This window comes from Macaca thibetana, chromosome 8 (genome assembly GCF_024542745.1).
Source record: "Macaca thibetana thibetana isolate TM-01 chromosome 8, ASM2454274v1, whole genome shotgun sequence".
NCBI lineage: Eukaryota > Metazoa > Chordata > Mammalia > Primates > Cercopithecidae > Macaca > Macaca thibetana.
In genome coordinates this window covers 45,263,737-45,289,242 of record NC_065585.1, presented here as the reverse complement: position 1 = coordinate 45,289,242, position 25,506 = coordinate 45,263,737, and the positions used below count along the sequence as shown (strand labels likewise).

General features: G+C 42.1%; 2 protein-coding genes across 9 annotated transcripts in view; one reads left to right on the top strand and one right to left on the bottom strand.

Annotated features, from left to right (window-relative positions):
- VPS13B (vacuolar protein sorting 13 homolog B) overlaps positions 1-8,978 on the top strand; it is an 859,202-nt gene extending 850,224 nt beyond the window's left edge. For all 8 annotated transcript variants that reach the window (XM_050801187.1, XM_050801183.1, XM_050801189.1 and 5 more), the window contains 3 exons: positions 2,309-2,411; positions 2,971-3,220; positions 6,896-8,978. In XM_050801187.1, coding sequence (XP_050657144.1) covers positions 2,309-2,411; positions 2,971-3,220; positions 6,896-7,144 — 602 coding nt within the window. In that variant the 3' untranslated portion in view covers positions 7,145-8,978. The remainder of the gene's footprint in view (positions 1-2,308; positions 2,412-2,970; positions 3,221-6,895) is intronic.
- A 567-nt stretch (positions 8,979-9,545) lies between these two features.
- Positions 9,546-25,183, bottom strand: LOC126961151 (cytochrome c oxidase subunit 6C). The gene is made up of 4 exons (XM_050801216.1): positions 25,115-25,183; positions 23,330-23,474; positions 19,113-19,241; positions 9,546-9,656 (listed from the first exon to the last, which is right to left on the bottom strand). Exons 2-3 carry the CDS (start codon positions 23,441-23,443, stop codon positions 19,128-19,130), a joined length of 228 nt encoding a protein of 75 aa, XP_050657173.1. The 5' UTR covers positions 23,444-23,474; positions 25,115-25,183; the 3' UTR covers positions 9,546-9,656; positions 19,113-19,127.
- Between the last annotated feature and the right edge of the window lie 323 nt (positions 25,184-25,506).

Here is a 25,506-nt window from a genome sequence, read left to right as displayed (position 1 = left end):
GTAAGTTGGTGGAAAACCCATCAGGCCAACCCAGACGTTAGTGATTTGCATGATTATACCAAGGGTTCCCTAAGATAGTGTAACCTTTCACATGGTAGAGGACTAAAAGATAAATAAATAGTGGCTATCTTTCTTACCTCTCTATGCTTATTTACACAGAGTAGAATTTTACTACTAATAATAAAACCATAGAATCAGGAAACCAGTTACTAGTTTCAGTGTATATGTCACAGAATCTTTTTACAGTACACTTGATAGACCAGTTTAGAGGTTGAGGGCAGAATGGAGAATACCACAGAGAAAAGAATTAACACTTTTTCCTATGAGAAATGTGGAAGGAGTGATAGGTTGTGGGAAGATAACTTTAAGAAGCAGTAGAGAATGAGACAGGGTGTGGATGTGCACATGGATCTTTGGGTTTGGGGTGGCCTTCTCACCCACAGACGCCATCCTGCTCCTCACAGCCAGGCCGGGGCAGAAACAAAGGATCTGCAACTAAAATCCCTTTCGCAAGCAGACAGCTGTGGAGTGCATGGGCGCACGGCACTACCTGCACTTGGATGGGCGTGCCAGGGCCTCTCCCCGTGCAGCAGTGTGCATACAAGTAATGGGTGCCTATGAAAGGAAGCACCTCCTCCCAGGCTTATTTTCTGCATTCGTGGCAGAGCACATTAAAGTGACTTTCCATAAACCTGTGGCTGGAACCGTTAACATTTTACCTAAAATTGGTGTCATCATTTTGGTCATGAAGCAGGCTGTCTAGCTAGTATCACAAACCACAGAAGCACCCTCCCGTTTGTCAGACATGTAAGCACACTGTCTGCATCCACATCTGGCCATAAAGCCCACGGGATGTTTCAAGGGAGGCATCCGGCTCCTCAGCAGGCCTGACAAGAGGCAGCCAGATCAGGGCATAAAAACAGCATCTGAAAGGAAGGGAGTGGAGATGAATGAGTGCCCACACTTCAGGCAGCCATCCGGAAAGCATCCTTTAAGAGACCACACAGACGCCAGCATGTGTTCCTCTTCGCTTTCCCCTCCTCGCCCCCCTCATTTCCCTCTCCTTCTGTGAATGACATTTTCACTCACAGGGAAACTGACAGTAAGATGTGCTATAACCTGTAAGTGGGAAAAGTTAAACTCCCTTATGATACGGACTCCAGTGAGGTAAAGTCAAGTCATACTTCACAAATTCTTTTGGTTTTGAAAATGCCATTGTCCCTCACTGTGTTTCCCAGGGCTGAAGAATGCTCCCTTATGTAAGAAGATCTTACAGCAGAGCTTCACATGGCCTTTTTGGTTTCCATCACTCTTGTAAAACTTTTATTACCGAACTGAAGGTTTTACAAACCACTAACTCTTAGTCTAATGACTGCGTCGTTTATAAACATTTACAAGCCCTCAGAAAGCACACATGCTGTACCATCTTTGGTTCTGGAGAGTCTCTGTAAAGGCCTATGTGGCTGCTGCTGGGTGCCCTCATTTGGTGCTGGCACCAGGGAGAGCATGTCATAAACCAGAGGCCCCAAGCGCACTCATAAATGTACATGGATTCGTGTTTAACAGTTGGATTAAGTCACTTAGCATTTAAACAGTGTATCTAGGCAAAGGGTGTGCCTTTGTATATATCTGTGTTTTTTATTTTTTGACTAGCCTTAGCACAGATACAGAAGTATTAAGGAAGCTAACTAACAATCTAGAGGGTTTTTTTTAGACACAGGGTTTGCTGTCACCCAGGCTGGCATTTAGTCACACAATCATAGCTCACTGCAGCCTCCAACTCCTGGGCTCAAGTGATCCTCCCACCTCAGCCTCCGGAGTAGCTAGGACTACAGGCATGCACCACTATTTATTTTTTGTAGAGATGGGGGTCTCACTTTGTTTCCCAGGCTGGTCTCTAACTCCTTGACTCAAGCAATCCTCCCACCTTGATTTGATCTCCCAAAGTTCTGAGATTACACGCATGAGCCACCATACCAGACCTAGCTAGACTTTTTTAACATATCAATTACAAATGATATCTAAGCTATTGTTCATGACCAGCTACTTTCAGTGTTTTTGCTTCCTCTAATTGCTGGTCTATGCTTGGACTGTGTAACACATTCATATTTTAATTTTCTAATGCAAGATCACCAAAGTTAAGAGCATTGTAATGTTTAAAGATTATCTATACACTTGCTTCCAAAGATGTGACATCACTTTGGATCTGTAACATTTTATGGATGGCTCTGAGCAGATGACATCATTGCAGCATGAAACTGTTTTCCAGAAAACAAGTAGTAAAACTCCCTTGCTTCTCTTACCACAGGTATTTTACATGGAGCTGGACTTTCTCAGCTTCCCAAACAGCGCTATGAGCCAAGTGATCTACATGCTGACCAGGCTCCAAACAGCCATGTCAAATATGTCTGGTAAAATTATTGAGATACTTGCTCAACTTTACATCCATACTGTATGTTAATAGCTCCTGGCTTGCTCTCAAGCTAATGGGCCACACTTCCAGGGAGCCCAGGAGTAGCCATTGTTGGCACTGGCATCTCAGGCAGCACAAGAGCACTGTAGAGGGACAGGAAGGGGCTGCCACTGCCAGGTTTGGGGCTAGCTGCACAACTCCTCTGCTCCATACCTAACCACTCAAGGAAAGTCATACATTGGCAGAGAAGCCCAGTCTTGCTAGAGGGCCTGAGATTCCCTGTGGAATGGCCACTCGAATTAGAGGTGCTATTTCTAATGGAGAGAAAAGGAGCTAAGCAAAACCAAGGGAAATCTTTATTCCCAGGAGGAAGCAGGTTCTGTTAACCAGAATCAGTGTTTGAGAACTGACAATTACATTTCAAGCTAAAATGAGTAATTGGATTAGTGAGGGCCCTTTGCCCTTGGGGAGGCCGCCCCATTGGTAAATAATGAGCGCTGATAAGTGACCATCTTTTCAAAGCTGGCCCCTGGCCTCACTTTTCTCCTTTTAAACAGGAAAATGCTTCAGTCTCTGGGCAGACCAGAAGTCCACATGGCCCTGGACGTGGTTTTGGTGAGGGGCTCAGGCCAGGAGCATGAAGGGTGCTTGCTGCTGACATCAGAAGTGCTCTTCGTGGTGAGTGTCAGCGAGGACACACAGCAGCAGGCTTTCCCCGTCACAGAAATCGACTGTGCACAGGACAGCAAGCAGAACAGCCTACTCACAGTGCAGCTGAAGCAGCCAAGAGTGGCCTGTGATGTGGAGGTACGTTTCAGAAAACAGGGCAAACAAGACTAGCTGCCAGGGAGGTTGGAGTGGCTGCTGGAGACCAAGGAGAGCTGCTACCCAGAGAGGGAGTGCGGAGGCCAGAGGGCCACTGCAAAAGGGCACTGGGAAGGCCCCATCCAGATATGCACATGAGCCCTGTACAGGAGAGCCCAGCAGGCGGCTAGCAGGACTCAAGGTCTGGGGCTAAGTCACCATGTCAGCTGAACAAGGCTGATCTGGCTTGGCCATCATGGGGCTGGGGTGCTCGATGGACAGGACAATGGAGTTACAAAATGAGTGGGTCGGTACAGGAAGGGCCAGGATTGGGGCAGCAATTCCCAGCAACTGCTCCACAAAGGAGGCCCCCTTGTCTGAAAGCCTGAAGTCAGGTCCTTGGCTGCCTGAGGACCCCAGTTGGCTGCAGGGTGCTGGAGGTCTGTGGGTGCTGGAGAGGACCACTGCAGGAGCAAGGGGCATCATGAAAAAAGACTCTCCACTCCCTCCCCTACCCCCAAACCTGGTGACTTCAAGGGTCAACATTTTGTGAGGTGGTCTCTCTCTCACATCCACTGCTTTGTATTCTGTGGCTGTGTTCTTTCCCACAGGATGGTTTCCCACCCCATAAGTACCACAGAATCCCCCCCTGGGGATGATACTTAAGGCTCTTGGGGCAGCTCCATGGCTGGCTCCTGGCCTGCATAATGTGGAACAGATGCGCAGGCAAGGCATACTGGGTGTCAGGAGTCAGAGCTGAGCCCCGACCAGAAAGACCCCAGCTTCCTGTAGTCCAGCCCAGGGTAAACAGGTGCACCCACTGGAAAACTGCTCTGTGCTCTTCCTCCTTGGGTGATGGCCTGATCCATAAGACCCTAATTATTTACATAAGAAACAGCCATCTTTTTCCACACAGCAAGATGGTGGAGGATCAGTGGCAAACTGGAGTCTGCTGGTCCTAACCTGGGGACTGAGTGGCCCCAGCAAAGCACAGCAAACCTGCCCCCAGTAGGTTCTGCCTGATCCTCCTTTCATTATTCTCTTCCTGCGATGGGGGCATGTATCTCCGTCACACCACTGTTTGGGTAAAATTATCTGAGAAGATGGAAAGCAGCCAACCACAACAACTCTAAGATTTCTCTAGTTTCTTGGATCATGATCATAGTCAGGCTTTAAGCTAGGGTTTGGCACCAGGACTACATTGCTCCTTCAAGTTGATGACTTTCTGGGAATAAACAGAGGTCAGATGTCCAGGCTGACTTTATTAGATCTGCCAAGATCTTCTGATCAGTTGACAATAAAGCAGCGGTGATTTGGCAAGGGATAATATCATTACAATTAAGTCTTTAGTCCTTAATGAGAAACTTCCAAGGCCCTGTGACTATCATTATTCCTTAGCTGCTTGGGAAATATTTCAGATCTTAAACTCTTAAGACTGGAGATTCTTTTGCTGTTGAACTGTCTTCAACTGTGATCCTTCTCTTGTATTTTTGTTTGAGGCAGGTACTGTGGAGAATCATCATAGGCTGGAAGGAAACAGACCTCAGTTTCCCTAGGGGTTGAGATAGTATCTGGAGTCACCACTCCTAAAAGTTGCCAAGATTATTGGGACTGTGGAATGAGGAAGCAGCACTGAAGCTCTGGATACCATTTTCAACACGATTTTCCATTGCTGTCCAGGGCTGAAAGAGGGTTGGGATTAAGAAATGCCTAAAACAGAGGTGGGAAGACATGACTGAGAGCAGGAGCACTGTGCCTGCACAGCCAAGGCCAGGCACTGGCTGGAAAGTGGATGGGCCAGTGCGCCTTCAGCCTCCACATTCTGCTTTCTCTATTCCACTTTCTGTCTCATTAATATTCCTATTAATGACTTAATGGGAATAACTGCTGCCGTAATCCTGTGTCTGTAACCCCAACCTCTCCTACTCACCCCCAAGAAAACTCAAGCTGCAGAGCATCTTTGAGACTAAACCCTCCCAACTGCTGTAATCCGGAGTATTTTCAACATGAGTGGGTGGGGGAGGGTGGCCAGCAGTGCTGTCTTGTCAGGGAGCTTTCTTGAGCTGTCTTTTAGTGCATCCCAACATAATCCACAGACATAAGGAAGCCTGTCTGCTGTGAACACTTCCAGTGAAGACTAAAAGCAGTATTTTAAGATCTTCTATAAATGACTTTTCTGATTTTTAGCTTTTGCCTTAGATGCTAGGAAACACAGTTCCTTTGAGTTTTGGAAGGAATTAATTTGTAGATGACATCATGCAGTACATTTAAATATGGCAGGATTGAGATTTTTTTTTTAAACTCAGCATTTGCTTTTCTTGGTTAAATGCAACCAGTTTAGGGGTAATAATTGCTTAATATGCTTGGCACATTATTGAAATCCCTTATGAGGCTCAAAATGAGTCAGAAGGTCAATTTATTCCTTGGCTGGGTTCCTTTCACAACACGGGTTTTCCTGTGCTGCTGTTCAGGAGGAGCAATTAAAACTTTTTGTGTATTCAAAGCTTTCCAGCTGAATTCTGGCCCCATCAAATGATATCAGAGCTCTGGCTTTTGCCTGGTGGTGCAGAGCTTTCATCTGTTAGTGAATCTTTGGGGACCGTTTTTCCCCAAGCTTAAAAACACAAGATCCAAACTCTAAGGGACTCCTTACTTATTTCTCTAGCAAGCCCCTTTACTATCTCTGTGCCATCACACGGACTTTCTCCAGCTGTTAAGACACTTTGATAGCATTGTTACTGGACCACACACAGAACTAGGAAGTCTTTACATTATCATTTCTTCCCGAGTAGTCTTGCCAATGTGCAGTAGGCAAAAACCACAGAAAGTTTGGTGGCTACCTGAGATTCACAAATCAGTGGCTTACAACTGCAAACTTCCCACTCCACTTGATCTACACACTAGACAGCTAAAGGACTTCAGGGTGGGAAGAATTTATAGCTTCAGCTGCCTTTGAATGAGTTGATGAGCGCTTTCTCAGAAAATCTCACTGAAGAACCTAGTATATCTCAGTTCTATTTGTGTTCCACTGAAGACGAGCCAGACTTTTATGAACCATAAATGTAGTTTGCATCCTCTTTTTTCCATAAAAATTTCCCCTTCCGCTGCCCAGTTTTTCTATTTTCTCTGGCTTTAAATCCTAGGATTTATAAAAGCAGAAAATGTTACAGTTCAAAAGGTTTTTTAATGCTCTGTCCAAAGCCACTGGTTTGAAAGAGGTGTTCTCCACTTTAAGATGTTCTATCTGAAGAGGTTTGGGGAGCTAGGCAAACAGAGCTTTTATTTCAGTGCTGAGTTTAATGTTGAATAGATTTATGTGGAGGAAAGATTTTTCTCCTTTTTTCTTGGGCTGGTTGCTACAGAGCAATGACAGATGTTTTAATGGTTAGTGAGTAGAATGTTATCAAATCGTCAACTTCAAACATGGGAATTTTACACACCACCAAATGCTTATTCAAAGGAGGCTGTCCTAAGTCTCATGCACAACTTTTGTTATACTGCTAAAAGTGCATTGTTATCATTGCCGTATCTCAGAGGAAAAAAGGAAACATTTTGGATTAATGGCTTTAATAGATGACCTAAAAGGCATAATGTACAAATATATCAAGGCAAAAGAACTAATTCTGCTCTGGAACTCTCATAAGGGTCTGGCAACTAATCTTTATTTTTGGATCCTAGGTAGATGGAGTCCGAGAGAGACTGTCAGAGCAACAGTACAACAGACTTGTGGACTACATCACAAAGACATCTTGTCACCTGGCCCCTAGCTGTTCTTCCATGCAAATACCATGCCCTGTGGTGGCTGCAGAACCTCCCCCCTCCACTGTTAAAACATACCATTACTTGGTTGATCCACATTTTGCTCAGGTCTTCCTTAGTAAATTTACCATGGTGAAAAATAAAGCCCTGAGGAAAGGGTTTCCTTGAGTCCCCTCTGAGGTATTGATTCGTACTTGTGTGATTTAGTTTTTGGGTTTCTTTGAGACAGGGTCTCACTACATTGCCCATGCTGACATCAAATTCTGTGGTTCAAGCAATCCTCCCACCTCAACCCACAAGTAGCTAGGACTGCAGACACATGCCACCATACAGGGCTGCATTTTTTTAAAAAAGCCTAGGCAGCTCTAACATCTGATATGCACACAAGGCCAACAGTTTCCTTATTTAGATCCTTACCTCTAAAAGATACTTCAAAGTGACAAAACCGTGTTCCTTTCCCACTTACAGACAATGATTAGCAGGTCCCTTACCACATACAGAGGATGCATTTCTTTTTGCTCTACGACACTTGCAAAAATTTCTACTGTAATTTGGATCTATTAACGTTCCATCACAGAATGTGGCCAGGCCTTACAATGGAGAGCCAGAGTTAAAACTTAAAAGTTGCATCTGTTTTTGGGCTGAGTCACCACGTTTGCCTCATGCTCTTTGGTCTGGAAAGGCCTAGGATTCTTTAAATGAAATGCTTAGGACTTTGTGGCTTATTACATTTGTCACTTAACTGCAATGCTGTTCTTTGATTGAAAGCTGCTATGTGTATTTTCTCTGAAAAAGCATTTTACTAAAATTTACAAAACAGTCTGATTACTGTCCAGGTACATTTTAGAAAAAGTGTTTTTCCAGTTTGTGTTTTACTAAGCAAACTTTGAGTAAATCCTTTGTCCTATATCCAGTCCCAAAGTGCTCAGGTGAGTTTCTCTAGTTCCATAAACAAAACATACATAGTGGGAACTCCCTGGTATGCCGTAGAGCACACAACCCCAATATTAATGCTGATAATTATACCAGTCCATTTCGTTTATTCTGTGGAATTGACTCGATAAAGCATGAAGATATTCCCAGTGTCTGATAATATTTTGCACCTAAGAATGGGTTTGACTCAAGATCTTGGGTTACCAAGATGTCTTCAATGTTCGGTAAATTATCTTACTTACAGTCCAGTAACTTAGAACATGTTTGCTGATTACATTTAAATTTGGGGCTACAGCTTGTTACCTACAACTTTGAGATGCTAAGATAATGCAATTTTAAATGCCCACGGGTTTTACTTGTTTTGGAGACAGACAGGGTCTCATTCTGTCATCCAGACTAGAGTACAGTGGAACAGTCATGGCTCACTGCAGCTTAAGCTCACTGCCTGGGCTCAAGGGATCTCACTCCAGCCTCCCAAGCGGCTGAGACTGCACCACCACAGGTATACATCACCATACCTGGCTGATTTTTTAAATTTTTTCTAGAGATAAGGTCTCGCTATGTTGCCCAGGCTGGTCTCATACTCCTGAGTTCAAGCATTCCTCCCACCTCCGCCTCCCAAACTGTTGGGATTACAGGTGTGAGCCACCATGCCCAACACCCACTGATCTTCAACTCTCACATGTTGGGCATAAGAAGTCACTATGTAATTGTTACTGGAAAGCAAGATTTAATGAACAATTCTGACTATGAAAAATGGCTCTTTGTTCTGAAAATACTCATTTAGAAAAGTGACAACTGTGAACCTCAAAAGTATTTCTAAAAATGTAAATATGTATTAATCCTTGTATCTTTTATGGTAATTTTGCATATTGATATGAATTATATAAAACTGTTTAAAAGGTATCCTTGAATTACTGACCACCCATACATGTCTATTGTTACCAGGTTTTACAATGCAAATTTTCTCTAATACCTGGGTTTAATACAGCTCACATCACTGAATTTTACAAGAGTTTAAATGGGTTAATATACAGGTTTTGTTATAATAAAGTTACTGATTAAATTAGCTTTGAATAACTGTCGTTTTTTGAAGTTCTCCAGTATCACTTTGCTCGCAATAAACATGAATTGAAGTCCTAAAAAGACCTCTGAAAAAGTACCATACTTTGCTTGTCATTTAGCAGACATTACTCAATTCTAGTTAAGTAACCTTTTCTGGATTAGATATATATCCAAATTCTATTACATACTGTTAGCTTGTTATTAATAAAGCAATATTGAGTAAGAAACCCTATATTTGAATTACCTATTTCAACTATCTGATGGTGGCACAGCTACCAAATAGTGACAATGAAGGCCAAGGGATAGATTTTATTAGGATTCTATCTCTTCTTAGAGCCCACAGTACAGTAGTCTTACAGGCTCATGAAGAACACTTTAATCCATGGCCCAAGACCAAGTAACTGCAATGAAACGGACAAACTATCACAGTTAAAGATGTGCTAGAACAATGAAATTTTAAAGAACATGGAAATCAAATTAGCTTCATAAACAGTTAAATCCCAAACCAATTCTGATGCTATTAAGTGCCCTGCATTATCATTAAAAACTAAGAAAGACTTACTGTCCAAAGTATTTGTTAATTGTTTATTTATCAAGAGGAACTATTTCTTAGCCCACATATTCATGTGTCATAGTTCAGGAGTCAGTGACAAACTTCTAGGTAATCCAACCTGAAGAAATTCTGTGAAGAGAAACACAAAGGCTAAGTTAGTGATAAACACTCTCTCAATACTCACCATCTTTGAGGATCAATTGAGGTATATTCCTACTAGTAGACTTCACACCTTGATCACTCACCCTTAGCCACAGAAAAAGCACAGTTCAGGCTACCTGGACTCCAAGTTTCACTCTCCTTTAAGCCCCTTTAAGCTCCCTGACCACTCTGAATAGCCTCTTTTCCATTTTGGGCATACCACACCTTACTGTCATTGCTTGTGTGCATTGAACAAATTCTGCTTTTTTCCTTCTCCTCAATTCTACGCCCACCACTACCCCCACCCCACCGCCACTGCCCCTTATTTAGCCACATATTGTTTCTGTTCCAAGCCATATTTTTGTTCCTGTCTCCAAATGTTCTCTCATATAGGTTTTTAAACATAATCTTAAAAATGGTAAAAATCTAACAAATTTAGCCTATTAATATCTTCTAATTATAAAACGCATGCTCCCTGTAAATTTTGAAAATTTCAAAGTTAAAGCAGATATGTTAAGATTATAAACAACTATTAGTATTTTCTTGATCTTTCTTCCTTAATACACATGATACCCAACTTATGATGGTTTGACTTACAATTTTTTGACTTTCTAATGGATTTTCTGGGGTCTTACATGCATTTTTGACTTATGATATTCTCAACATACAAGGTTTATTGGGATGTAACCCCCATATATATAGTGCAACTGAAATGCTTATTTAGGAATACTGCCAAAATAACAGTTTCACATTCTCTGTGTCACAGCAAACTCATTTACAAGGCATAAACCCAGACTGAAGTGTCAAAAAGAGACTTTACATTGTTCTTTTTTGTTAAATATACACATAAGATTCCAGAGTAGGAAGTCTCATCAGGTACTTCATACATGCTATCAAATCAATTTAGATGACTTTTCATCAGCACAGCAGTCCGTCCTTTTCTAGATATAGAACTTTAATTCACACTGTCCATGAGGCATAAGGACCTTGTGAATACAACAGACCAAACCAGACCTATGGAAAGCCAGCTAGTCACTCGTGGACACTCACCTAACAAACTATAGTGTCCCAAATACTTTTTTTTTAAAAAGTGACTTCTAAAAGTGTAACATTCATAATGCCAATCTAGCAATTAATAGTATAACCTATAAAAATGATTTTAAACATAAAAAGTAGTTTCATGTCAGCAAGATAGACTGTGAAGCTCCAGGTCCCCAAACCTCCACAAAAAATAATGAGTAAACATATGGACCAAAAATTTAAAAAAGTTTAGCTTTGTAAGAACTCTAGAAACCAGTTGAGCAGCAACCAAAGGAACCACCTAACCAAGAAAAAGTCACACTCAAAGTAGCAGGAAATGGCATTTTTGCTCACTCTTGCCAAACGCCCTCCTCAGTGCAATACAGTCAGAAGAAAACTACCCTGTCTCTTCCCTTAGGACATAAAGAATGAAACTGGCCTGCAATGTTCTGGTTTGTATGGAGCTGCCCAAGGGACTGCTTTCTGTCTTGCCTGAATCAGAGTGCTAATGGGAACAATGGCATAGTTTGGACAGGAGGTTGGAAAGAGCTGAAAGCAATAATGGGTACCATGGCATGAGTGAGCTGCAGGGGAACACAGACCTACAGAAACCTGTGGGCAAGAGAGCAGAGGCAAAAGAATACAACAGAACAGCTAAGACTCCAAGAGGAAGCTGAAGGCAAACTCAGGAAAACTAAGAAAAACTAAAGGCAGCTGTGTATAGGAGGAAACTAAAACTAATGCATATGCACAGGCCCAGGGAAGATGGCATCCCCAGAAAAAGTTTGAGAGGACACCAAGCCTTTATGGTGCGCTAATCAGTGAAGGCCTTTCCATGCACGGAGCCAGTCTGCACAGGGAGAGGTAGCTGGTTTTGCAAATGCCTGAATTTCACAAAAGATCACAAGGCACATAAAGAAATACAGAAACATGAACGATTGAAAGAAACAAATCTCCACAAACCAACCCTGAAGAAACAGAAGCTGCTGACTTACTCTAAAAAACTTAAGAAAAACTATCTAAAAAATGCTCAATGAGCTAAAGGAGAATGTGGACAACTAAGCAAAATTAGATAAACATTATATAAACAAGTGAGAATATAAACAAAGAGAAAATGATTTCTAAAAACCAAACACACTCTGGAGGTGAAAAATATAGTAACTGAATGGGGGGAGAAGGGGTAGGAATCACTAGAGGGATTTAACAGCAGACTCAGGCAGAGGAAAGAATCAGGATCATTTGAAGTTATCAAGTCTCAAGAGCAGGCCAGACATGGTGGCTCATGCCTGTAATCCCAAAACTTTGGGAGGCCAAGGTGGTAGGATCACCTGAGCCTAGGAGTTCCAGACTAGCCTAGGCAACATGGTGAGACCCCATCTCTATAAAATTAAATTTTTAAAAGTCTGGAAGAGAAAAAAAAAAAAAAGTAACTAGCTTAAGACATCTGACTACACCAAGCAGACCAATATAGGTATTATGGGAGTCCCAGAAAAGAAAAAGGGCAGAGAGCTTAAAAAACCACACAAAACACCTGTCAACTGAGAATAACACATCCCACAAAACAGTCCTTCAAAAATGAAGGAGAAATTCCCAGATGAAAAAGTCAAAGGAGTTTTATCATTAGATTTGCCTTACAGAAATGCTAAAGGGAATCCTTCAAGTTGAAACAAAAAGGACACCAGTCAGTAACTCAAAGTCATGTGAAAATATAAAGTTCTCTGGCAAAGAATACAGAAACTTGTATTAAAATTTGGTTTGTGCCAGGTACAGTGGCTCATGCCTGTTGTCCCAGCACTTTGGGAGGTCCAGGCAGGCAAATCACTTGCGGTCAGGAGTTCAAGACCAGTCTGGCCAACACGGTGAAATCCCATCTCTACTAAAAATATAAAAATTAGCTGGGCACAGTGGGGTGCATCTGTAATTCAAGCTACTCGGGAGGCTGAGGCATGAGAATTGCTTGAACCCACGAGGTGGCAGTTGCAGTGAGCCGAGATTGCATCACTACATTCCAGCCTGGGTAACAGAGTGAGACTCCATCTCTTTAAAAAAAAAAAAAAATTGGTCTGTAAATTCACTTTTAATTCTTTTATAGGATTTAAGAGATAAAAGCATAAGAACTATAGGTCCATGTTAATGGACACATAATATATAAACACATAATGTGTGATACCAGTAACACAGGAGAAGAGGGTGGGTGGTGTAAAGGAGTTGAGTTTTTATATGCAATTGAAGTTGTTATAAGTTTAAAATAAATCATTATAACTTTAGCATATTTCACGTAATTCCCATGGTAACCACAAAGAAAATACTGAATACAAAAGGAAAGACTGAAACATGTCACTATAAAAGAATGAGGAAAGAAATGAGGGACAAAGAAGCTGTAAGACATACAGAAAACAAAATGGCAATACTGTGTCTTTATCAGTAATAACCTTAAATGTAAATGGATTAAACTCCTCAACCAAAAGACAACGACAGAATGGATTAAAAACCTGGATCCAATTATATGCTGTCTACAAGACTCACTGTAGATGTAAGGACACACAAGATGTAAGACTCACTGTAGATGTAAGCTGAAAGTGAAAGGGTGGAAAAAGGTGTGCTACACATATAGTAACCAAGAGAACAGGGGTAGCTACACTAAATGGGACAAAATAGACCAAGTCTAAAATGTTACAAGAGACAAACGAGAACATTCTATAATTTAAAAAGATTAATTCTAGATCTAGCAATTATAAATACATATGCACCAAACATCAGAGCTCTAAATATATGAAGCAAACACTGACAGAATTGAAGGGAGAAGCAGACAGCTCTACAATAGCAGTGGAGGACTTCAATACCCCACTTTCAATAACTGACAGAACAACTAGACAGAAGGATTAATAAGAAAACACAGGACTTGAACAACACTATAAATCAACTGGACTTAACAAAACACTCCATCTAACAACAGAATACACATTTTTCCCAAGAGCACATGGAACATTCTCCAAGACAAACCATATTTTAGGTCACAAAATAAGTCTTAAATTTTAAAAGACTGGAAATCATACAAAGTATCTTTTCTGATCACAATGGCATGAAACTAGAAATCAAAAGCCAACGGAAAAGAGGAAAATCCACAAATGTGTTTCAGTTAAACAGACTCTAACAATCAATAAATTAAAAATAAATTACAAGGAAATTTTAAAAGAAAAACTATATCAACCTAAGAACTAGAAAAAGAGGAATTAAACCCAAATGTATCTGAAGTAAATAATATTAGAGATAAACAAAATAGACTACAATAGAGAAAAATCAAAGCCAACAGTCAGTTCTTTGAAAAGATCAAATCGACAAACCTTTAGTCAGACTAATAAAAAAGAGAACCACCAAATAACAGATGGAACATTACAACTGATTGTACAGATCTAAAAGGAGTGAGAATGCTATGAACAATTACATGTAAACAAACGAGATGACCTAGAAGAAACAGAAATACACAACTCAAAAAAGAAAATTTTGCGGGGGGTGGGGACAGCATCTCCCTCTGATACCTAGGCTGGAGTGCAATGGTGCAATCACTGCTCACTGCAGCCTTGACCTCCCAGGCTCCGGTGATCCTCCCAGGTAGCTGGGACTGCAGGCATGCGCCATCACACACATTATTTTTTGTATTTTTTTTTTGTAGAGACGGGGTTTCACCATGCTGCCCAGGCTGGTTTCAAACTCCTGGGCTCAAGCAATTCACCTGCTTTGGCCTCCCAAAGTGCTGGGATTAGAGGCTTTATAAGCTACCACACCCACCCTAGAAATCCTAACCAAGAGTGGATCAGGAAAAAAGTAATCTGAACATCTATAACTAGTAGGAATTTTTAGTCAGTAGCCAAAAACTTCAACAAAGAAGAGTCCAAGACCACATGGTGAATCCTACCAAACTTTTTTTGAGACAGGGTCTCATATTCTGTTATCCAGGACGGAGTGCAGTGCTGTGATCATAGCTTACTGCAGCCTTAAACTCCCGTGCTCGAGTGAACCTCCTGCCTCAGCCTCCCAAGTAGCTGAGACTACAGGCATGCACCACCACACCCAGCTAATAAAAATATATATATATATTTATTTTTGTTTGTTTGTTTGGTAGAGACGGGGTCTTGCCATGTTGCACAGGCTGATCTTTAACTTCTGGGCTATAGTGATCCTCCTTTCTCAGCCTCCCAAAGTGCTGGGATTATAGGCATGAGCCACCATGCCCAGACCTCTATGAAACCAGCACCAATCCTCCTCAAGTTTTTCCAAAAACAGTGAGAAATAGGGAACATGTCCACATTCATTCTATAAGGCCAGCATTATCCTGATACCAAAGACAAACACACAAGAAAACTACAGGCCAAATCCTTGAACACAGATGCAAAAAATCCTCAACAAACCACTAGCAAACCAGATTTGACAGTGCATTAAAAGAATTATACACCATGATTAAGTGGAATTTATCCCTAGGATGCAAGGATAGTTCAACACATTTTGTGACATACCACACTGACAGAATGAAGGATAAAAAACACATCTCAAAAAAATGCAGAAAAAGTATTTGACAAAATTCAACATCCTTTCATGATCAAAACTATCAACAGAAGGAATGTACTTCAACCCGACCATGGCCAAAAAGGACAAACTAATATAGTGAACACAGAAAACGTGAAAGCTTTTCCTCTAAGACCTAGAACCAGACAAGGACGCCCACTCTTGCCACTTCTATTCAACGTAGTACTGGAAGTCCTAGCCAGAGCAATAAGGCAAGAAGGAATAAGCAGCATCCAAAAAGGAAAGGAATAAGTAAAACTATCTGTTTACAGATCACATAATCTTACCTCCAGCAAACCCTAAAGATTTCTCACACAGAAGTGTCAGAATAAATCAAAATAAATGAATTCTGCTAAGTTGGAGGATACAAAAATCAGCTCTTTCTATACACCAACAAGAAGGAAATAAAGGAATCCCTAAAAAAGGAAATTAAGAAAATAATTCGGCCGGGCGCAGTGGCTCAAGCCTGTAATCCCAGCACTTTGGGAGGCCGAGGCGGGTGGATCACAAGGTCAGGAGATCGAGACTATTCTGGCTAACATGGTGAAACCCCGTCTCTACTAAAAATACAAAAAACTAGCAGGGCGTGGTGGCGGCCGCCTGTAGTCCCAGCTACTTGGGAGGCTGAGGCAGGAGAATGGCGTGAACCCGGGAGGCAGAGCTTGCAGTGAGCCGAGATCCAGCCACTGCACTCCAGCCTGGGAGACACAGCGAGACTCCATCTCAAAAAAAAAAAAAAGAAAATAATTCTATTTATAATAGCACAAAAATAATACTTAGGAATGTATTTAACCAGGAATATGAAAGACTTAAACACTGACCTAGATGAAACAGATATATACCTGTACACTGCTAAAAAAAAAAACTAGCAAATCTCAATCACGCAATCCCCACAGTAAATACAGAATATACATAAAGAAAATACAGAATATACACAAACGGAAATAAGAAGGAAACTGAAACACGTCACTGTAAAATAAAGGAAAAGTACGGAAAGAAATGTGTGTCCTTGGACACACTGCTTTGATTACAGTAGTCCCCTTTTATCCAGGGTGGTATGTTTCAAGACACCTCCAGTGAATTCCTGAAACTAGGGATGGTACCAAACCCTACATAGCTATGTTTTTTCCTATATACACACACACCTATAATAAAGTTTAACTCATAAATTAGGCATAGTAAGAGATTAGCAACAATAAAAGAAATTAAAGATGCAAAATACTGCTAAAAGAAATTAAAGATACAAAGGAGAAGAAAGACATCCCATGTTCATGGATTGGAATACTTAATAGTATTAAGATGTCCATACTACCAAAAGTAATCTACAGATTTAATGCAATCCCTATCAAAATCCCAATGGCATTTTTTACAGAAATAGAAAAATCCATCCTAAAATTCACACTCTTAAGAAATCCCAAATAGCTAGAACACTCTCGGGGCAGGGGGAAAAAAAGAACAAAGCTGAAGGACTCACACTTACTGATTTTAAAGCATACTACAAAGCTACAGTGTAGCATCCCTTATTTGTGGTTTAACCTTCTACCACTTCAGTTACCCACAGTCAACTGCGGTTCAAAAACAGGTGAGGACAGTACAAGAAGATATTGAGAAATCACATTCACCTTTTATTACTATACACTATCATTGTTCTATTTTGTTATTGTTGCTAATCTCTTACTATGCCTAATTTATGAGTTAAACGTCATCATAGGTAGGTATGTATAGGAAAAACAACATAATATATATAGGATTTGGTACTATCTGTGGTTTCAAGAATCCACTGGAGGGGTCTTGAAACATATCTTAGATAAAACAGACTAGTGTAATCAAAACAGTGTAGTACTGACCTGAAGACAGACATACAGACTAATGCAATAGACAGGCCAGAAATAAACTCTCACATTTAGAGTCAAATGATTTCACCAAGGTACCAAGACCATTCCATGGAAGAGGACAATCTTAACAAATGATTTTGGGAAAACTGGATACCACATGTAAAAGAATACAGTTGGCTCTTTACACCCTAGACAAAAATTCAAGTGAATCAAAGATCTAAAGACAAGAGCTAAAACTATAAAAGTCGTAGAAGAACACATAAAAAAGACTTCATGACACTGGATTTGGCAATGACTTACTGAATATGACACTAAAAGCACATAAAACAAAAGTAAAAATAAATTCGACATCAAAATTTCTGTGTATCAAGGGACACAAGAGTGAAAAGGCAACCTATGAAATGGGAGAAAATATTTACAGATCATATCTAATAAGGGGTTAATATCCAGAATATATACAGAACCACAACTTAACCAGTAAACAAAAAACCAAATTTGAAAATGAGCGGAACTGAATAAACTTCTCCAAAGATAACATACAAATGGCATATAAGCACATGAAAAGACGCTCAACATCACAAATAATCAGGAAAATGCAAATCAAAACAACAATGTGATAACACCTCATAACTATTAGGATGGCTACTATCAAAAATACCAAAATTATGCCAGGCACAGTGACTCACGCCTGTAATCCCAACACTTTGGGAGGCCAAGGTAGATGGATCACCTGAGCCCAGGAATTCAAGCCCAGCCCAGGTAATACAGTGAAACCCTGTCTCTACTACAAATACAGAAGTTAGCCAGGTATGGTGGCACATGCCTACAGTGCCAGCTTCTTGGGAGGCTGAGGCAGGAAGATCCCTTGAGCCTGGGAGGTTGAGGCTGCAGTGAGCCATGATCGCACTACAGCCTGGCTGACAGAAGGAGATCCTGTTAAAAAAAAGTGTTGGGGAGGATGGAAAGAGTGTAAAATGGTGCAGCCACTATGGAAAATGGTATGGCAGTTTCTTAAGAGATTAAAAATCCTATGATTCCAGCAATTCCACTCTTGAATATATCCCAAAAGAACTGAAAGCAAGGCCTTGTAGGAATATTTGTATGCCTAGGTTCACAGTATCACTCGCAACAATCAAAAAGTGGAAGCAACCCAAGCGTCTACTGATGGATGAATGTATAACAATGTGACACAACTAAAATAGATCATTCAGCTTTAAAAAGAAAGGAAACTTTGACACATGCTGTAACATGGATGAACCTCGAGTACATTACACTAAGTGAAATAAGCCAGTCACAAGAAAACAAATACCATATGATTCTACTTACAAGATGCCTGGGGTAGCCAAATTCTTAGAAAGTAACACAGTGGCTGCCAGGGTCTAAGTGGAGGTGTGAATGGGTTGCTTAATGGATATAGTTTCAATTCCATAAGATGAAGAACTCTGGAGACTGGTTGCACAATGTGAATGAACTTAACACTACTAAACTGTACAATTAAAAATGGTTAACACGGCAAATTTTATCTTGCAGATGCTCCTTAACTTACCATCAGGTTACATTCTGATAAAACCATCATAAGTTTAAAATATCTTAAGTTGAAAATGCATTTAATACACCTAACCTACATCATAGCTTAGCCTTCCCTATCTTAAATGTGCTCAGAACACTTATGTTAGCCTACAGTTGCAGAAAATCATCTAACACAAAGCCTAGCTTATAACAAAACACTGAGTATCTCACACAACACTACCAAGTACAGCATCAGTTTACCCTTGTGATTATGTGTCTGACTGGGAGATGTGGTCATTGCTGCTCCCCCACATCACAAAAGTATTGTGCCACTTATTGCTCATGTGGACAAAGATCAAAATCCAAAGTATGGTTTCTACCAAATGTGTATCACTTCCACACCATCGTAAAGTCAAAAAATCTTAAGTCCAAACATTGTAAGTCATGGACAGTCATCTGTATTTGCATTTTACCACAATTAGAAAATTTTTTAAGTAACTTCAAATAACCATATTACCTTTATATTCCAAGATTACTTTACACTCTGAAAGATACCAGCCTTCCTCATCTCCTCAAAATCTTTCATGGCATCATAGTTTCTGTAGAAATCTGCGTATGCCTTCTTTCTTTTATCAGCCACACCAACCTAAAAAGCAACCATCCATTAGTTTATTTTTCAGATTACTGGAAATTAGATTTCAGATTATAATATCTAAAGACAAGGTAGCACACATGTTTTTGTTCGCCCTTTAATTTAAACCCTACATTTTCTAAGGGGTGGAGGTGGTGACAGATAAAAAGGAAGACAAAGTGTAAGAAATAGCTACATTTGCAAAGAAAAGAATGGGGGAATAAGGTGTCTATTTTGTTTTGTTTGAGGTTTCCGTACACAAAGGGCGGGCAGGGTTCAACAGAGAAAGAACAAATGAAGATCCAAGACAAAATATGGAAAGTTTAAGTGATTTTACTATTATTATTTTTTTAAACATGGGGTCTCCCTCTGCAGAAATACACAAAAATCATGCTACCTGATGGAGTAATGTAGTAAGAATCCTTTACCTGACCAGTTTTACTACTTCACTTCTACTTGAATTACCAATTTCTTCCCAGTAATAAATCAAGAGGCAGAGGCCGGGTGTGGTGGTTCATGCCTATACTCCCAGCACTTTGGGAGGCCGAGGGGGGCGAATCACGAGGTGAGGAGTTGGAGACCAGCCTGGCCAACATGATGAAACTCCATCTCTACTAAAAATACAAAAATTAGCCGGGCATGGTGGCGGGCAGTTGTAATCCCAGCTACTTAGGAGGCAGAGGCAGAACTGCTTGAACCCGGGAGGCCTCGGAGGGTTCAGTGAGCCGAGATCGTGACACTGCACTCTAGCTTGGGTGACAGAGCAAGACTCCGTCTTGAAAAAAATAAAATAAAAAGAGGCAGAAGCACAAGTGCTGGGGGCCATCATTACACATACGGTTAATTTGGACTCTCCCTACTTCATTTAGTCATCCATCTGACAGACAGGAGACAGCCAAGGGTCCTCGAAAAACAGCCTGAAGGCTGAAAGGCCAGACTGTTGGACCCAGATCCCACGACACTGAGGGAGAACTGCACATTTGCCTGCCCTTTCAGGACTGATTCTTTTTGACTAATGGCCACAGGCACACTGGGGGTAAATAGGGTGGAGCCAGGAGAAGTTGCACCTTTTGCAGTGGGAAGGACCCTAGTCTTTTCAGCTCCTGTGTGGTGGCCTGGTATTCAATCTGTGAGGTGGGGGCCTGTTAGCAGGACACCCCCTCACTTTGCCGAGTCTGTTTTATTTGTTCCTTTTCACCCAATAAATTCAGCCCTCCTCACCTTTCAGTGTGTCCATGTGCCTAATTTCTCCTGGTTGTGACACAAGAACCCAAATTTAGCTAAAGTAAGGAGCAAACACTCTGCATCACATCCATCCCTTCTACAAACGTTTACTTCATGCCCACTATATATGCCAGGCAGCAGGAATCTCAAGCACCAAAAGATTTTTTGTGCTTGTCTCTCCAAAGAGTACCAAAGCATAGGTCCACTTACTGCTTTCTCAGTGTTCCATCTCCTCTTTGCTCTCCCAGTTCTCCCTAATTTTTTTTTTTTGAGACAGTCTGGCTCTATCACCCAGCCTGGAGTGCAGTGGTGCGATCTCGGCTCACTGCAACCTCCGCCTCCCCATTTTTTTTGTTGTTTTTTTGTTTTTTTGGAGACAGAGTCTTGCTCGTTGCCCAGGCTGGAGTGCAATGGTACGAACTCGGCTCACTGTAACCTCCACCTCCTGGGTTCAAGCAATTCTCCTGCCTCAGCCTCCCAAGCAGCTGGGATTACAGGTGCCCGCCACCACGCCCAGCTAATTTTTTTGTATTTTTACTAGAGATGGGGTTTCACCATGCTGGCCAGGCTAGTCTCAAACTCCTGACCTCAGGTGATCTGCCCGCCTCTGCCTCCCAAAGTGCTGGGATAACTGGTGTGAGCCACTGCACCTGGCCTCGCCTCCCAATCTTGGCTGACACCTCTGCTTCCCAGGCTCAAGCCAACCTCTCACCTCAACCTCCCAAGTAGCTAAGGCCACAGGCATATCATGTATTTTTGTAATTTTAGAAGAAATGCAGCCGGGTGCGGTGGCTCACGCCTGTAATCCCAGCACTTTGGGAGGCTGAGACGGGTGCATCACGAGGTCAGGAGATCGAGACCATCCTGGCTAACACGGTGAAACCCCATCTTTACTAAAAAATACAAAAAAAATTAGCTGGGCATGATGGTGGGCACCTGTAGTCCCAGCTACTCGGGAGGCTGAGGCAGGAGAATGGCGTGAACCCAGGAGGCGGAGCTTGCAATGAGCCGAGTTTGTGCCACTGCACTCCAGCCTGGGCAACAGAGCAAGACTCCGTCTCAAAAAAAAGAAAAGAAATGCTCAGCTAATTTTTGTATTTTAGTAGAGACGTAGTTCCTCCATATCACCCAGGCTGGTCTTGAACTCGTGAGCTCAAGCAATCCGCCCACCTCGGCCTCCCAAAGTGCCAGGATTACAGGCATGAGCCACCAGACCTAGTCCCTCTCCCTAACTTGCAAGGCTCAGATTCCACCTCCTCTATCAAATAGCTACGGCCCACAATAACTGTGACCCACAACGTCCCCCAAAACCATTATTTCAGTTATGTTCTATCTTGCAATGTCTTCTAATTTTTTTTTTTTACCTCCCCAACTTGACTCTAAGTTCTTTAAGAACAGAGATTTAGATACACGCCTTTTGCTTCCTCCAAAGCACTTGGAACTCTACATTACCTAACACTGTACTGAATTTTATACACTGCCTCTTATTCAACAGGTCCTTTTAATAACCTATTTGTGTGTCCAGCACCCAACAATAGAGTGCCACAGTAAACAAGAGACATGGTACCTGCCTTAATGAGGCTCACAGCCCAGTAAAGAATATAAACACTAAACAAAAATTAAGTACAAAGAGTTTAAAAGCAAAGCTCTGAATTCTTTCATGGGGTATTATGACAAGAATAAGAAACATATTATCAAAAGCATTTTTATGGAAAAGTTGTAAATATGCAGCCTTTGATTAAAAATAAAGGGCATAACAAAATCCACATCAGGCAGAGTGTTAAAATGCAATTATGTGACAATTACTCAAAGTGTCAAACAGAGCCATAATCAGCTGACCATTCCTGCACGTTCCACACTCATGGATTCAGCCAACCAAGGACTGAAAACATTTGAGGAAAAAAATAAAAAATGCTACAAAATTAAAAATACAGTATAAACTGCTGACATAGCATTTATATTGCATTAGGCATTATAAGTACTCTAGAGATGATTTAAAGTATCGTCAGGGCTCCTGCACCAATCCCCCATGGATAGAGGGGCAGAGCCCCTCTGCATACTAGCTTCTGTAATGGGTTGAATTGTGTTTGACCAAAATTCATATGTTTAAGTCCTAACTCTCAGTACCTCAGAATCTAAACGTTTTTGGAAATAAGGGCTTTAACAAGATAACTAAGTTAAAATGAGGCCATTTAGGGTGGGCCCTAATCCAATTTGACTGAAATTCTTTTAAGAAATTCAGCAAGCCAGGTGCGGTGGCTCACGACTGTAATCCCAGCAAGGAGGCCAAGGCAGGTGGATCCCTTGAGCCCAGGAGTTCAAGACCAGCCTGGACAACGTGACCAACTCTGAAACCTCATCTCTATAAAAAATATAAAAATTAGCCAGTTGTGGTGGTGTGTACCTGCAGTCCCAGGTACCGGGTGACAGAGTAAGACCCTGTCTCAAAGAAAGAAAGAAAAAGGAAAGAAGGAAAAAAAATGAAAAGAAGGGCAGAAAAAGGAAAGGAAGGAAGGAAAGGAAAAGGAAAAGAAGTTCAGCCACAGATATATGCCCACAGAGGACCCTGTGAAGACAAAGAAGGGAGCCATCTACAAGCCAACAGAGGCCTCAGAAGATATCAACCCTGCCAACAGATTTCCAGCCTCCTGAACTGCGAGCAAATTTAAGGCACCCAGTCTATGGTTCTTTGTTATGGCATTCCAGCAAACTAACAGGTTTCATTTAAAGATGGAGGACAAGCTATAGTTCCTGTCACACTGAAGTGAGTGCAGAAAGGGTTAGAAGGAAACACATTACAAGGGGGATTTCTTTAAAAGATTTTTCAACCAAAAACACATACTTTATGACCTCTGGCACAAAGTAAAAAACATACATACCTTATACAAAGCTGCAACTCCCAGGGATAGCACGAATCCTATAACCATATGAAATCGCAGACGCCTGGCCAGAAGGCCACGCATCTGAGGTTTTGGCAAAACTTCAGGTGCCATGGTAGTTACTGTCCTTGATACGTATGCCAACCTTAAGAGATTCAGAAAATATGATTAAGTACAGAGTTTATTTAAGCCATAAACTTGAGAATGGCCACCTGGAAGCATTGGAGTTGTCCTGAATATAAACTCCGATTAGCAGCATTGAGAATGGCCACCTGGAAGCATTGGAGTTGTCCTGAATATAAACTCCGATTAGCAGCAAGTACAAATGAAATGTTTTTCTTTTTTGGCAGAAACAGGGTCTAGCTATGTTCCCCAAGCTGGTCTTAAAAACTCCTGCCCTCAAGTGATCACCCTACCTCGTCTTCCCAAAGTGCTGGGATTCCAGCCTACAAGTGGGTTAAGAAAAAACTAGAGGCAATTCCTAAATTGTTCATCAAGAATTTACATTTAAATAACATAAACTATTGACTGACTAAACGCTGTCATTTGTGTCACAAATCCAGGAATAATATTTGGGTTGAGACATGGGTGAGGGACGGGACTGAAGTCCAATACTCAGATCTCTGGGCCCTGCATACCTCATGTAGCTCTCCCTACTGAGCTTTTTTTCCTTTCTCGGGTGAAATAATAAAAGAAAAACTCTGAAGAAAATAACATATCAAAAGAATTCTCATGCACAGTACATTTTACTACCTAGAGAATCACAGCACGACAGTGGATGGATTCCTCTCACAAAGCCTAAGCTGTCTCTTGGCTTAGCCTGTTTCACCTCTCCCTCCCCCGGCCCCCATACACTGAGCGACTACCGTAAATAAAGGCGACTAACTGTGGCACACTAGTAATGGGCGAGCAACGGCAACAAAAATCTTTCCCAATAAGAAAAATAAGCACTGGCTCCACATTGTAATTAACGATGGCAAACCCACTTATGGAACATTTACTCTTCTAAAAATTTTCTGTCCACTCGTTAAACCTTCGCGACAACCCTGTCAGATCATGAGGCAGGTGTCTTCCACGGTCACACGATATACCATTAAAACTTGGACGAGAACGCGGCAATTGCCATGAGGGCCCAAATTCCCTAACTACTCCTTTGCCCAGCCTCACCCGGGGGCCCAAAGACCCTTGCGTCCCTGCAGGCCTTCAGCTAACGCGGCCGGGGGTAGGATGGGAAGCCGTGGGGCGAGGGAGGTTGCAGGAAGCCCATCCTTTCCTCCTGCGACAGGCACGGTGACCCTCCTCCAGCTTCCCAGCTCTAATTTAAAACGCTGCCACACAGCGAGCGACGCTGCCAGCTGCTTCGCCTACACTGACCCTTGCGCCTCACGACCAGCTGCAGAAGAAACCACTACCTCTTTTCTCACGGGAGAAACACCGGGGCCAAATAGATCAAATGACCTCACCAAGGTCACGATGGCTGGGGAAAACCGCAGCGGGTACCGGCCCCGGGTCGGCTCACTCCGAAGCCCGCTGGGTCCTCGAGGGTCCCGCAGCCCACCCGGCTTCGGTGGGGCCGTCGCAACCCACCCGGTCTCTGTGGTCCACCCGCCGCCCTCCTGAGGCCGCCGCGGAAGCGTGAGGGGGTAGATGCGGAAGAGAGGCCCGAAGCTTCACCACGGCCGAGACACAGAATCACGACTAAATCCGAGGCAGAGAGAAAGCGGGAGGCTGCCGTTGTCACAACCCGAAGTGTCGGGGTGGAGATGCAAAACGGACCACACTTACCTCAATACCAACGTCCTTCCCAACTAAAGGAAAAATGGACGGCACTCCAGCCGCGCGCAGGCGCGGAATAACAATGCACCGAGAGAACCTGGCGACGGTAGCCGAAGGAGTTCAAAAGACCTCTAGCGTGCCCACCGCAGGTGACAGCCGACGTTCACTTTCGTGGTCTGCTTCTTTCCTGTGTGACCTTGCAAAACGGGCTTGACCTCCTCATTTATCGACCTCTTTATCTTCTTAGTAAATTGAAGATATTAGTCGTACTTATACACAGAGTCCCAAACCATGTGCACAAACCGACATTTTAATTATAACCAACCTTATGCGAATAACCGTTTGGCTTGGGTAAAAGGTGAAAAAGCCGACTTCTAGGAGCTCAGAGCCCAGAAGATGAG

Bases quoted from the DNA above. Each gene is read 5' to 3' on its own strand.
- LOC126961151 (XM_050801216.1), bottom strand. From the start codon at position 23,443: ATGGCACCTGAAGTTTTGCCAAAACCTCAGATGCGTGGCCTTCTGGCC. The intron at 19,242-23,329 runs GTATGTATGTTT...GTTGCTTTTTAG, and splicing joins GAGTTGCAGCTTTGTATAAG to GTTGGTGTGGCTGATAAAAG.